The sequence below is a fragment of the Eurytemora carolleeae genome, unplaced genomic scaffold (genome assembly GCF_000591075.1).
Source record: "Eurytemora carolleeae unplaced genomic scaffold, Eaff_2.0 scaffold322, whole genome shotgun sequence".
NCBI lineage: Eukaryota > Metazoa > Arthropoda > Copepoda > Calanoida > Temoridae > Eurytemora > Eurytemora carolleeae.
This window is the reverse complement of record NW_019396223.1, coordinates 125,731-140,377: the sequence shown is the minus strand read 5'-3', so window position 1 is coordinate 140,377 and position 14,647 is coordinate 125,731. Positions and strand designations below refer to the sequence as shown.

The following is a 14,647-nucleotide window of genomic DNA, read 5'->3' as shown; positions in this document are numbered from 1 at the left end:
ACCTTAATCCGATAAAACACAAGAGAAAATGTTTATTGTTTAAGGATTAACCAATCAGAGTTAATCCTTTCTGATCCAACTGACCTGCCTCCTGCTATAAAATTTGCATTCTAAGGCGATAAAATCCACCAATTTTCAACACATATCTGCCGATAAATACCAGTATTTTGACCCCCTGACCTTGCAATCTGATCTATTTAAACCGACAGAAACTACTTGTTTAATGACCGAGGAAACGAGAAAGCCTGGTTTTCCAAGAGAACATGTTACCTGAACAACTTAAGCTTTGTCCAGACTGCCCACCCAGTTATACATATTAGATGCTGTGCCCCTGAACAAAACAAATATTTACTTTAACTACGGTATGCTTTAGATAAAGAATAAGTAGTTACAAGAAATTATATAAGATGTTGAACAAAAACAAGTCGTTATTACACTATAAGTAGGCACTAGTACAATTAAACCCTAAATAAGCCATACATCGAAAGAATTTATTAAATGTCGTATTCTTCACTTTCTGATAATGAAATGTTGCAGATATTTGGTTTTTTAATTAAAGGATTACATGGAGCTCTTTAAAACTGTTCCCGCATATTCATGGCTATTTTTTTATTTTTGCAAATACTAAGATTTACGTAAAATAGTATAACCCCATCGAAAAAATGTCAAGACGACATTTGAATAATTCTTTCGATGTATGTACTTGTAATGTTAGAACTTCACTGATGAACTATAATATCAAATACAGGATTTAAGATTTGTTATAACATCATTAATCAGTGATAAATTGGTTAATTTGCAGTTTATGTAATAAAGTAAACAGCAAATAAAATAATTAGACCAATTCTCTCTTGTTTTTCTATCTTAATCTAAACTTTAAAGAATAAGTATTTCAGCAGAATTTTCGTTAAAAAGTAAATGCAGTTCTAAGAACTAAAGTTGTCCCTTTTGTTTATATTTAATTATCTCTCTACTTTCAGTTTAAAAAAACTAGTATAAACTTGATAGAACAAGTATTCAAATACAAAAATACCTAAAATTACTTAAAATGATCTCGATGAATCATATATTTTGATGAGTTAAGAATACGGATCAAAATCTGAGCCAACACAAATGAAACATATACGCTTTATGATTTTAGAAATCCACCAAACAATAGAAAATGATTTAACGTCATCAGATATGTTAATAAAAAAGTTTTAAAGGGACAATAAGCGAAATTTCAAGTGACCCTGCATTAGAATTTCCTATTAATATACTGTACAAGCTTTGACTGATCACGTTTGAATAAGATATCCATATTTTAAAAAAAACCGACGTTCTCTTCTAAATTATTAGTCAGATAAGAGCTGGGAACTTTTGAATGGTGGATATCGGGATTAATGTTTGATCCACTCTTTTTCTTAATCTCGAGATTAAACAATGCTTGTTCCCCTCTTGTTTTTAATCTCCAGATTAATTTACTGATCGGGATTAAGAATATCCCATTATAAAGTGTTCAGCTAAGGGCTTTAAGGGAACTGTTATGAATCTGGAATGTTCCAGGTTCCTCTTTAAACCTCGAGAGTCGCTTAAAATCACGACGATATTCCATTTCAGGAATGTTTGGATTAGTTTGATCCTTCATTCTTGTTTTAAAAGCGCGGATCTAGGATCCGGATTCCGAATCCACAAAAAAGTCCAAATTTTGAAGTTTTACTTTGAAAAATTCAAATATATCAATTTCATTGCAGGTGCAAATTTGCTAGTGCAAAATAAATCCTTATGACGTAAAAAATATTTCAGTTGAATGGTAACTATTGATCCTAAGTTTATTGAGTACATAGAGCTTGGAACTTTTGTGTTAGGTATGCATAATCCCGATGGCTTGATCTGTATATCCACTGCGGGCACTTAGACTTTTATTTTGAGAATTTGTAAAAAAAATATCTTTCCACAACATCATGTCATATATTCCTACCCTGATCTAAGCTCCCCTCAAACCCTGACTGGGTACAGTTATCATGCGGATTATCAAATAAAGATTAAATTAATCTGCAGACTAAGTAAAGATCGATATCAAGCATTGATCTTGATATCCACAATACAAGAGTTTTCAGCTAAGTAAAAATTATTCTTTGTAAATTCCAAAAGGAATCTATTTTTACACGTTATCTCTTTGTATACAGTGTAATGATAAATGAATATATTTCTAATTAATGAGTCTATTAGTTTACCTCTAATGGAATAATATAAATCCATCCAGCAAGATCTATTCTCAGGAGGAATACTAGGGGGCCCTTGGACCTAAAACAAGAAATTAAACTAGGGGTCCCTTGGACCTAAAACAAGAAATTAAACTAGTGGTCCCTTGGACTGAAAACAAGAAATTAAACTAGGTGTCCCTTGGACCTAAAACAAAAAATTAAACAAGGGGGCCATTGGACCTAAAACAAGAAATTAAACTAGGGGTCCCGTGGACCTAAAACAAGAAATTACACTAGGGGTCCCGTGGACCTAAAACAAGAAATTAAACTAGGTGTCCCTTGGACCTAAAACAAGAAATTAAACTAGGGGTACCGTGGACCTAAAACAAGAAATTAAACTAGGGGTCCCTTGGACCTAAAACATGAAAGAATATTTGGGGGCCCTCACACATTTAACAAGAAATTAAAGTAAGAGTCCCTTGGACCTAAAAAAAAAATTTATACATGGGGGCCTTAGACCAAAAACAAGAAATTATGCAAGAGATCTTTAGACCTAAATCAAGAAATTATGCTAGGAACCCTTAGACATAAAACAAGAATTTATACTTGTTTCCCTTTGACCAAAAACGCGAATTTATACCTAGATCTCTTGGGTCTAAATTTATAACTAATGTTAATGGACCTTTCCAACTTGGGGGCCCGTGGCCCTAAAAAAAACTCAAACTTAGGGCCCTTGGACCACTGCCTGTGAGATTAGGAGAATCAAGATGAATATGGAACTTCCACTTACCATATTAAGCCAGGGTATATCATGGGTACAGTGAGCATCCTGGTACAAAGTAACCTTACATCCACGGTGCATTGGGAAGTAGCTCGTCACCTTAATCAATCAATCAATCAATCAATTAATCAAATTATTTGAAGACGGCGTTTATTGTGGTGCTTTAATTGTGGTGATGGTTGGCCAGTTGCAGTATTCAAATTTCTTCTTTTAAAATATGGTTAAAAGATCAACAAATGTTCTGTACTAATAATTCAGAATTTGTTGACGAAATTTTCGTATATACAAGTAAATTAATTGCTTACTTCATTAATGGAACACTTATTTAATTAATTAAAAGCGTTTACAAAATCCATTTAAGAAAATATATTAGGGAAAACCAGAGAGTATTAAGAATTATGGAATTTGCAAAAATAAAATTAGAATTTTTTCTAAAACTTTTTTTTTTAATGACAAATTGATGAAGACGCACACTAGAAGCAGAGGCGTTGTGGGGGGGGGGGGTACCCCTGTGCACCCCTTAGGTCCTCTAGAGCCAGAGGTAGGCTCTAATATATTAAACTTACATATATACTCAGATTTTTTTCTTTTCTTATAAATTGACAATGTCACAATTTGTCCATTTTATGATAATTTCTCAAACTCTTTCTTGTACCCTACTCTTATTTACAATATTTTTTTCCCGGGGTTTCATTTAAAATCCATTTCAGTCACTCAGAGCAAGGTGATTGACGCAGAGTTTTGTTAAGCTTTAAATAATACTGTCTCTAGTGTAATCTAGTCATAATATGATTGAAATTGATATGATTTATGAAAAATGATACAAAAAATAATAAAATATATTTTTAAATTTTTTTTTTGCTCTTTACTACTAGATTTTATAATGGTATGATTGGTAATTATGGTCAGATCACTAATAATCAGGTATAGATTTTAAGCTTAATTTTTTTTTCTTAATACAGTTTTATAGGGGGGTGCACATTAACCGTTAGGGGGGGTGCACAAAAAAAATTTCGGCGCGCTTCAAAAGGATTAAAAAGGGGTATGCTCGATTAACAGCTGTAATCAATAATGTTAAAAATAAAATCATTTTTTGAATTTGAAAAGTGAAAAATTCTGATACCGCACTTATCAAGTATCATGATATGATAGGACTTTAAAAAACTGACTACTACAAAAAAGTTCTGAAACAAAGGCATAAGAAGTATAATGAAACAAATTAATCTTGCAAAACAATAATGTTTATAAGATCCAGGAGCATTTATCGAAAAATAATTAGTTTTCACAAACTGTAATTTATCAAAATTTGATCAAGAAATTTTAATTTTTTAATTTAACAATTTTTAAACTAAATGTTTTTAAGTTTAAAAAATGTGAAAAAGTCAATATTTATCTTCTGTTTTGTAAAAAATAAATTAAAACTTGTTCATTTATAAAGTTTGATGAGTTTTCAGTATATTACGAACATAAAACAATTTTATATTCTAGTAAAATTCAAGGAGTGTCGAACATGACGCATTTACAAGGAACAAAAATAAAAAACATATTTTTTTAAAACCTCTAGAATCATTAATTCTGTCGTGTAACGTCGTGGGGGGGGGGGGACAAAGAGAGAAGATTAAACTATTTTTTTTTTATCTAGAAATCTGTTAACATATTCTTTTTTATGATTTTTAGAATTCTGTTAACATTCTTTTTTTATGATTTCTAGAATTCTGTTAACATTCTTTTTTATGATTTCTAGAAATTCTGTTAACATTCTTTTTTATGATTTCTAGAAATTCTGTTAACATTCTTTTTTATGATTTCTAGAATTCTGTTAACATTCTTTTGAAGGATTTCTAGAATTCTGTTAACATTCTTTTGTATGATTACTAGAAATTATGTTAATATTCTTTTTTATAATTTTTAGAAATTATGTTAAAAATGATTTCAATTTCAGACAAAAGCAAAAGTTCTTTAGGCATCAATCTAAGAAAACGGCTTAAGGGATCTTCTGTTTTTGGAGGACTAATCTCTTTCAGTAATTGACTAAATGTTGTGTTAAGAATTGGACTATTAATAAAAAAGTTTTGTTTACTTTTTCTTATCAAGTCTCTTGTGGATTCATTGCGATTTATTATTGGCTAATGTACTCCTGCACAAGGATATTTATGATGTTTTTAGGGAAATAGAAAAAGGAAAACATACTAAAGTAGCTTGAAGCCTTTTGTTATTAAGTATACAAAATAAATATAGGCCGGCTTCTACATATGTGAAGTAGAAAGCTTTGTTTGTATGTCCGGACAAAATTCTGAGACTCCTGGACCGATTTGCCTCAATTTTTAATTGGTGAACTGAGTAGAATCACGGGTCTCAGCTTGGTTTATAAACTCTAAATTGAGTGTTTCTGCTTTTACAGGGACAACACCTTGCAAAGCTGGGTTCCCCAGCTTGCATAATATAACTTGGTATAGTTGCCAAATAATATTTGAGAAATCTTTTTCTTTTCAATAATTCAACAAAAACAATATTAACATATACTAAATACATACATTCATTTTTATCTCTTATCTTTCGTTATGGAAGTTTCATATTCAGCTAAATTTATTTTATAGCTAAATTATTTTCCAAAAACATCATTCCCCTTCTTTTGAACATCATTTTTTCCTCAAATTTTTTTTTTAAAAGTATCAAAAAGAATAAAAATTACATGCCTGTTGATGTCCAGTTATTCATCTTCCCCCCCCCCCCAAAAAAAAAAATCATCAAAAATCATTTTCCCCTAAATTGTGAAAAATATACACCCCTGTTTTGTTGTAAGTTGAGGGGGCCATTAATCATTCTTACTGCGGGAGCAGCCAACATTTGTGTCACTCAAGTTTTGTAATTATATGCTTACTTACTAGATCATGTACCCAGAGCCAGTGTACGGTTAAGTTTTGTACCATGATTTGAAAAATAATGCATAAAAATCGTCGTTTGTCTATCTACAAAAGTTTTCCTTATCTTTTCTGCAACATAAATCCGCAGATGATGGCTTTTAGAGAATATTTTCAATTTACATACAGAAAAACGAGTTGCTCCACACCCCATTGCTTATGCTCAAAGGGACCAGTACCTCATAAATCGAGTATGTAATTCTTTCATTGAAGGCCTCCTTTAAAATTATGTTGACAGTCCCTTTAATTGCAGATCGGTAGCGTTGTTTTAAGGGTTATTGTCGAGTCATTTTCATTTGAATTGGTGTATATAAAAGCCAACAGGGGTGTATATTTTTAAATTACCCAGAAGAGGGGTTGAATAATTTTGATAATTAGGGGGGGAGAATGAAAAATAGACATGAAAAATAAAGTTTTTTCATCATTTTTGATTCTTTTCCCCCAACATTTCATCATTTCAAGTAAAAATCATTTATTTTTACCAATTCAACGAATAAAACTTCATACGGGAAAAAATGATTTTAGGGGGGGGGTAATTTTTCAAGAAAATAAACACCCATGAAGCTAAAATCTAAAACGTGACATCTAGAACTAAAACATGCAATAAAATTGCAATAAAACTCAAGTGAATCCAAAACTAATGTGATTTACAACAGTTTTAGAACGTGTATGCCCTTAATCCTCTGGCTAGGTCAATACACAACTTTTTAGGATTTTTTTTACAAATGCCATTGGGGCTGAACCATATTCATTCTTTGGAAAATCATGTGTGTCCCCACATAATGGAAAAACAATTTTCAGTGAAAACGAAAAACATGGCACACCCTTACCCCCCTCCACTCAACATCTCATCAATTTAATTGTACTAAACCTAAAATCTTTGGAGCCTCATGAAGACTTTTGATATTTTAAACGATTAAATAGGCCAGAACAAAAATCTAAGTTTGAACTACCAAAGATAGAAAGTAAAAAGTTTGAGTCAAGTACTCAGCTCTTTTAATCATTGACAAAGCAGGTTGAAAGAGAGCGGGGGCAGTGAGTGTATTAAAAGTTCCTATTCCTATAAACTCTTTATTTTCTGTCAAGTTGTGTGAAAGTTAAATCTGTGAAAAGAGAAAAGTATCTCTTCTCTTGACGGACACTATCTTTCACCCCAGACTAAAGGATTGAAGTAACAAACAAAGGCTAACTCTGAAATACTTCCTTCAAAGCAGAAATCACTTCAATTTGATTCAGACTTTAACGGATAGTCTTACAGTAAGTGAAATAAAGGGATGGTTCATGAGTTTTCAGTTGAGTAAAGAAAAACCTAAGATAAAGGTTTTGTAAATAATTTTCCAAAAATATATAAGATTAGGTCATTTCTACGGCAAGAAGTAATAAATTTTGTTGATTTCTCCATTGTTTCTAAAGCAAGAAGTACGCAATGTATCACTTATGTAAAGAAAATAATGAGTTTTCAGATACAAAAACATGAATCTATATATAAATTTGTCTAATCTGTCTGGGTGTCTGTTTGTTTGTCTGTTTGTTTGTTTGTATCCAATAAACGTCAAAACGGCTGAACCGATCGGGCCCAAATTTTTTGTGGGGCCTCACGGAGCCCCAGGGAAGGTTTATGTATGATCAAAATTTCAAATATTTGTCTCCATCAAAATTCGATCTTCATTAATTTTTGAAAATTTTGAGTATCCACGAAATTTTTTGTGAAAATCCGCAAACTATAAGGCTAGTCTATATATAAATTTAGCTTGTCTGTTTGGGTGTCTGGGTGTTTGTTTGTTTGTATCCAATAAACGTCATAACGGCTGAACCGATCAGGCCCAAATTTTTTGTGGGACATCACGTGACCACAGAGAAGGTTTATGAATGATAAAAATTTTAAAAAATGTGTTTTAAAGGTTTTTGATTTTGTAAAAAAAAATTTAAATTCTTGAAAATCCGCATTTTTTTTTAAATTTTTTAAATGTAAACAAAATAAACATGTTCACAATTTAAATAGAAGATGGGCACGAAGCGCCCTAAAAGCCTAGTAATTAATACTCTATCAAACAAAGCTTCTCAGTAACCGTTGTGAATCGACGATGCCACTCTATTGATGAAAGTTCAATTGATAATACGTTTAAAGTCTATACAACCGTTTAATCAATGTGTGTGAGAACTCTTTTATACTAAATCATATTCTTAGATCCGATTCAACATGGTATTTTCTAAAGTGTTTACCTCTGAAGTTTCCGCAACATCCGACATAGAAACATACTGAACAAAAAGCTCGAGCTGCCCATTCTCCTAAAATATCAATATATTCAAGCTTCATGTCATGTTAAAGGTTATACATGAAAAATTACGACATAAAGATATTTTTGAGGGGTAAAGGGTGGATTTGGGGCCACATGACCAAACCTATCTATGTTAGTAAAACAAAATAAGCCAAATTCAGTTTTAAAAAATGATCAAATTTTTTTAAAAATAATTTACAATACCATTACAATACAATATAAGTTGACAGACAGCGAAAAATAAAACATTGTAGTTATTTTCTAGAGTAAGAAGGCACAAAATAAAAGGGTGCAAATCTATTAGAAACGAGGTTTTCGTTAGAAAATATTTAGAAATATGTGAGTAAATACACAACACATTATACATTATTTGCATAGAAAATTGTGTTTAAGCACGACAAATATTTACATCTGACTATTTGAATTAAATTCAGTTAACAAATATTTTTTGCAAATGCTCCAAAATAAAAACTCAATTTGAATTCCATACGAGTAAAAAGAATATTTTTCTCAGAATCCAATTCCAAACTGTTTTCGTTCTTATTTTATCTTTCTCAAGAGAGAACTATCTGAAGATAGATATACAACATTTGTTCAGAAAATTGGAAGAAACCCCCCCGCCCCCTTCTTTATAGTGAATTAAAGAGACTCGTCAACAAAACTCAGTCATCCACAGACATTTGCGGATTTCTTAACCAATGGTGACTCGTAATTTGGCGATTTCTCATAAATTAAGAGCAGTTTTTTTTGCTGGCTTTTAATTGGTCAGACTCGGAACAGATTTTGAAAATTCAGAAGAAGTTTAACCCCCCAATGAGTTCCGATGGAAAACGTTATAAATTCATGATTCAAGGTTTTAAAAATAAGTTACTGTAGAAAGTAGATGTGATTTCTGTTTTCAAATTTTGCGATATTTCAGAGGAATGACAGTAAAACCTGCCCCTTACATCCTCGAAAAAAAGCACTTTAGGAAATTGTTGTTCTAGAGATTTGATACACTTGCTTTAATGTCTATGTGAAACAAATCCTATTTCTTGATGAAAAAGTAAAAAATATATATAATTGTATTTACTCACTAGCGGGAAAACTATAACGATTTGCACTCGTACAATATAAATTCCCTCAAATGATATTTGAAATATATATTCAATATCAAAATTAAATTTGAACTCAAAGTCAGAAATATCAGAATCCCCCCCTCCCCTGGCCCTGTTACTTTTTAATTAAAAAAATATTTTAATTCTATTCCCTTAAACTGAATATTATTTTCATGGTTTAAACTTAGGAATTGCGCTGAAGTTAACGAAAAAAAAATACTTTGTCAAATCAAATTAAATCAGGCTTTCAAGGAGGTCCTACTTTCCACGATTCAATCTCGAGATGACATTACTAAATACAAGGTAATAATGCAAGTAAAGTTAATTGCAGTTGCATATACTCTGTGCACATATTGAAACCAGTTCTCTCTGGGCGGAATTTGTAAACAAGAATAGATGCATCAGTGTTCGTTTAGTATCCGAGGAGGTTGAAAGCATTAAATTTTTATAATTTTGATAATTCACGTAATAGTTTCCTAGGACAAATATTTCATTGATTTTTCATGTGAAAGATGGATCCCATGTCAGGCTTCGACATCCGTCTTGTATTTGCATTACCGCCCAGAGACAGTACACTGCAGTACAAAAGATACGTACACCTCTGAAATAAGTTTCCTTTCATTATGACCTTGACTAAATCAAGAACAAAACAAGGCATTATAGCTTATCTTTTCTACTTTTTTACTGTTTTACTTTATGGCTAATAAATTTTGTTAAATTTTTGTAATTTGTAAAGGCGGACATATTTAAACCTGTATTTGTTTTGTATTTTGGTCATTGATTATTTCAAAATCGATTTAAAACTTTGTCGTTTTTTTAGACTTTCAAGATTTAGATTTTACCCATTTGAAAATTGAGTCATAATTTTGTTTTAGAAACGATTCAAAATTTTGTTTTCAGTAAAATGTCAACTATAAACAATAAACATGCACAAAAAATGTAGAAATATTCTAAAATCTATATGATATATAACACATGCATGCATTATCATACAATTTTTAATCAGTAAAATTTCCTGCAATTTAATTAACATAGCATTTGTTGGTGGGAGTGTAATTCCAGTGAGAGCAGAACTAGGAAGTTAACATTTCATTGGAATTCATGTACAGTAGGAGAATTGATTCATGTACAGTAGGAGAATTGATTCCTTTTACATGACTTTATACTCCTCACATCCCTCTTTCCCCCTCCCTCAATCCCTCCTTCAAAACCCCCTTCCTACCCCCCTCCATGGCATTTCAAGTGCATTTGACATAAAATAATAACTTTTGAAATCCTAGAAATTGGAGAGTGCATGTGGGACACCACAACCAAGCAAAACAAATAATGCTGTCCTAGACATTGTCCTCAATAAGTTCTTTCGTCCTGGTCTTTTTTCTTCCATTTGTCCTTTGCTGTTTTTTGTCCTTAAGTCCTAATCCTTTCACTCATATTGGCCAAGTATTTTTTGTATGAAAAGTTTTTTTTTCAAATATTAATCGTATCTCATAATGTTAAACTAATTTTGTGCTTTTTTCTAGAAAACATATTTATTCGTTGAACTGGTCCTATTCTTTTTATTGTAATTTTATTCTCTCAGAATTATTCTATTTGATATTCTATACCTTTTAGGCTATTTTGCTTTAATACCGTATTTTTTCTGTCTTTTTTCCCTTTACTTAGGTTCTATAATTCCTTTTCTGCAATATTACAGTTTTCTCTTAAAGGCAATGGAAGCGTAGTTTCAAGTGACCCTCCTAGCAGAGAACAATCCCCGATTTACAACAGTACCCTTGAACCACCTTTAACTGTTCATCGAGTTAAACAAAGAGAGAGCTCTGTGTTTCAATCTCTTGAAAACCACTTGAATCCCTGTAAAAGTAAAACGCGGTGACCGCTGTGTACATTTTGACCTAAACACATAAGATGGTTACTTCTAGGAAGTGAATATGAATATTTATAAAGCTTAAAACATCTTGCAAACAAAGTGTTTTACAATTAAACGCGTTTTTGTAAATTAATGAGAATAAGTCCCATGACATTGATAATTTGAAGGTTTTAAGGGTTCCATTGTAAATAGGACATTGTCTTTGCGTGGATGATTAATAGACCCTTTTTATACATAATATTGACGTCCTTTCAATGTTGGTTATTGACCCTTTTTAATTTTATACTTTTCCTAATTTTTCCATAGAATTATCCTATTTATTTTTATTATCCTATTTATTTTTCCCATAGAACTATCCTATTTTTCCTTTACTAGTGTCCTACTATTTAATTTATATATTATCAATATATCAATGTATTTATATATATATATATATATATATATGTCCAACACATTTGTCTTGTATATTGTTTAAAATATCTGTGTCCCAAAATGGATTGAAATCATGCACTCAACACAATAATGCCTGTGGTCTTTCTGAACTGAACGTGCCCGTTTTCAAGACATTTTGAAGAGTGTCAAAAACGACGTCCTGGAGCAAAAAATCACTTGTCAATGACGCCCGAAATTAAAGAGGTCAAAGACACCCTAAAAAGCAGAAATAAATTATTTGGTTCAAACTTTTTAAAGAAAACGTGCCGTTACTGTGTTTAATTCCAAAACCTTTCAAATAAACGTGCAATATATTAATTCTAAATTAGTGACTTTAACAGATAAGCTATTAACTATAATTAAAAATGAAAGAAAAGACAAAAACATCATTTTATTAATTTTGCAAAAATTAGAAACATTTAAATTCAAATAGAATTTGAATTTTTCAATTGATTTTTAAATAAATTAAATTGACCAAAAACTAAACATTGTTAATTAATTGATATTTTGATGTTTTTGTGTTCGAAAAAGAATAAAATTTAGCAAATTAGTTTCTTAACTCTTCTTTTAGAAAATTGGCACTTTTCGTGCATTTTAAAGTTTTGTCTGATTTAGCTGTTTACCTTATTTCCCTTGATTATAGGGAAGAATCCTTCCATGGGAGCACCGTCTAGAAGCAGCTGGGTGTTGATTTCAACCTTAAAATATAAAACATATTTTCATATTCATATTCATATTCATATTCATATTTTCATCTATTTGTGTCGATTAGCAATTGAACTTCTACGGCCGGAATTTTGTGTTTATCTCACATGAAAATATTTATGATTTATTATATTTGAAACACTTTTAAACCTAGAAAATGATAATATCTTCCCAATAATCGATTATCAAGGTTTTTGCACCGAGTGGTGTAAACATTTGATATTTCAAACTTGGAATATTTTACCAAAAGAATTCAAAGTTTGATATCTACGAGTACTATAAACTCAATACAAATAAAATACAGTTCAGAACTTTTTTTTTTACATTAAATGTTTACGATAGCCTTTAGCCTTGAAAATTGAGAAAGCTAAAAATATTTTTTTTTAACTAACTATAGTATAATAAAATTTCTACAATAACTCTATTGGTTTTCTTATTCCTGTGATACTGATTTTCGCCATTCTTTCTTTCTTTTCATTCTGCAGGGGGGGCGCCCCCCCTCTCAGGTGCTTGGGGAGGGCGTGCGCCCGGCCGCCCCCCCCCCCTAGTTGCGCCTCTGCCCTCCATGCAAGGATGACAATGTCCGATTAATAACTAGCGAATTTTTGCTTATGTAAGAAACAGTGAAGAGATGATTTGAATTGAAAATCTTCAACATTTTTAGTCAGATTAAGGTTTTTTTTCAAAGGTACTGTTGTAAATCGGGCACTGCCATCTTTTGTATATAGGATCACTTGCAATTTCGCTTTTTGGTCCTTTAACCTGTATTTATCAAATACATTTCCGGGATTTTTACCTTCCCAATCTCCTCTGTGTAGGCATGATCCTTATCTCGTACATCAAAGATTAAACTATTGCTCTTGTGGCAAACCTTAAATAAATAAACATAAATCCGCTAGAAAACTAAACTAAAATAATTAAACCTAAAAAAGGAATAAAATCCAGAAATTGCTGTCAGGAAAGAAAAAAGGAAACTATTCATTCTGATATATTATTTCCTATCAAAAACAAAGACATATACATCATTGGTTATTGGATAAAGATATGAGAAGTGTTGAGGATCCGAATATGGTTACATTGGATACGAATCCGGTTCCATTGGATCCGAATCCAGTTCCATTGGATCCGCAACATCTCCCTGAATCAGGATCCAAGTAGTACTTTAGGCTCTAAAGCACACATTTTTTACCTATGAGATATTTGTAAATCTTGCTTAGCATTGAATGGTAAATAATGTTTCTGCATTTTAAAAAACGAAGAAAAGTTCTAGAAATGTCATTTTTTAAATTTTATTTTTTTTTTTTTTAAAGAGGTTTTGCAAGAATCTGAGATGCACAATGCACATCCTAGTTTAAAACTGCATGCTTGACAACAACATGTTTCCTTTTGTTACATTATGCAAAATATTTACTTGGGACAAAGATATTACCAAAAACGATGAATCGTTTTAAAAAATTGTTTTGGTTAATATCTTTTATCTGAGAAAAAAACATGCATTTTGTAATGAAAAAAAAAACATTCGGAAACAGTAATTGTACAATGAATTAAATATATCACGTTAATATCTTTTATCAGTGAAAAAACATGAATATTGTAATGAAAAAAAACAAACACATTTTGAGACAGTAATTCTGCAATGAATTAAATTGATTACGTTCTTGTGGACAGTGGATCCCTTGAACGTCAAAAATAGTGAAATATTTTAAAACGGATCTCGAACAGTTCAGGTTTGAAACTGGATAAAAATTTATTCTTTTTCACATATTTCATATATTTAATATATATTTAATTAAGATAAATTCTGAAAGACCTTTAATTTGAAAATCTGAAACTATTTCGTGGAAATAAAATCTAATCCAACAAAATTATTAATTAACCTCGATTCTGAAAGCTTCATTCCACACAGGATTAAGATCGTTATCGATGACGGCTGTTTTAGCAATTCTCGACCTTAAAAAATAGATGATTATTGTGTATCCTACAGAACTTTTTTTAAAGAAAAAGAGTCTGAGCTTGGAACTTGTGTGTGGATATTGTTAATCTTGAACACATTTCTTTCAAAAATTCATGATCTAGTATAAACTTTTTTTTAACTTAATCCAATTCAGAATTTCTTATCAAATAAAATTTTGTCTTGCTCAAAAATATTTGTTTTTGGACGTTTTTCTTGAAAGTAAAAAAGTACAACTATAATCTTTTAAACTACTTTAATGTCTGTTTTAGACTGCCGTTTTTATTATCATTTTTGTACTTACTTGCCGAGCTTGACATCGACAAAGGCATCAGTCACGTCCTTCTTGTTAACGATCTTGCTGTACCAGTTCTCCATATCAGGAATATCTCTAAACATTCAGGATTGTTAATTGCGTAGGGGGGGGG

At 31.1% G+C, this 14,647-nt stretch overlaps 1 protein-coding gene across 1 annotated transcript in view; it reads right to left on the bottom strand.

Annotated features, from left to right (window-relative positions):
* Positions 1 to 14,647, bottom strand: part of LOC111698596 (phospholipase D alpha 1) — a 41,152-nt gene that overhangs the window by 18,528 nt on the left and 7,977 nt on the right. The window contains exons 3-11 of the mRNA XM_023468960.1: positions 14,524 to 14,610; positions 14,146 to 14,218; positions 13,065 to 13,139; positions 12,187 to 12,261; positions 11,658 to 11,723; positions 8,112 to 8,177; positions 2,977 to 3,066; positions 2,217 to 2,286; positions 271 to 331 (exon numbers count right to left, since the gene is read on the bottom strand). Coding sequence (XP_023324728.1) covers positions 271 to 331; positions 2,217 to 2,286; positions 2,977 to 3,066; positions 8,112 to 8,177; positions 11,658 to 11,723; positions 12,187 to 12,261; positions 13,065 to 13,139; positions 14,146 to 14,218; positions 14,524 to 14,610 — 663 coding nt within the window. The remainder of the gene's footprint in view (positions 1 to 270; positions 332 to 2,216; positions 2,287 to 2,976; positions 3,067 to 8,111; positions 8,178 to 11,657; positions 11,724 to 12,186; positions 12,262 to 13,064; positions 13,140 to 14,145; positions 14,219 to 14,523; positions 14,611 to 14,647) is intronic.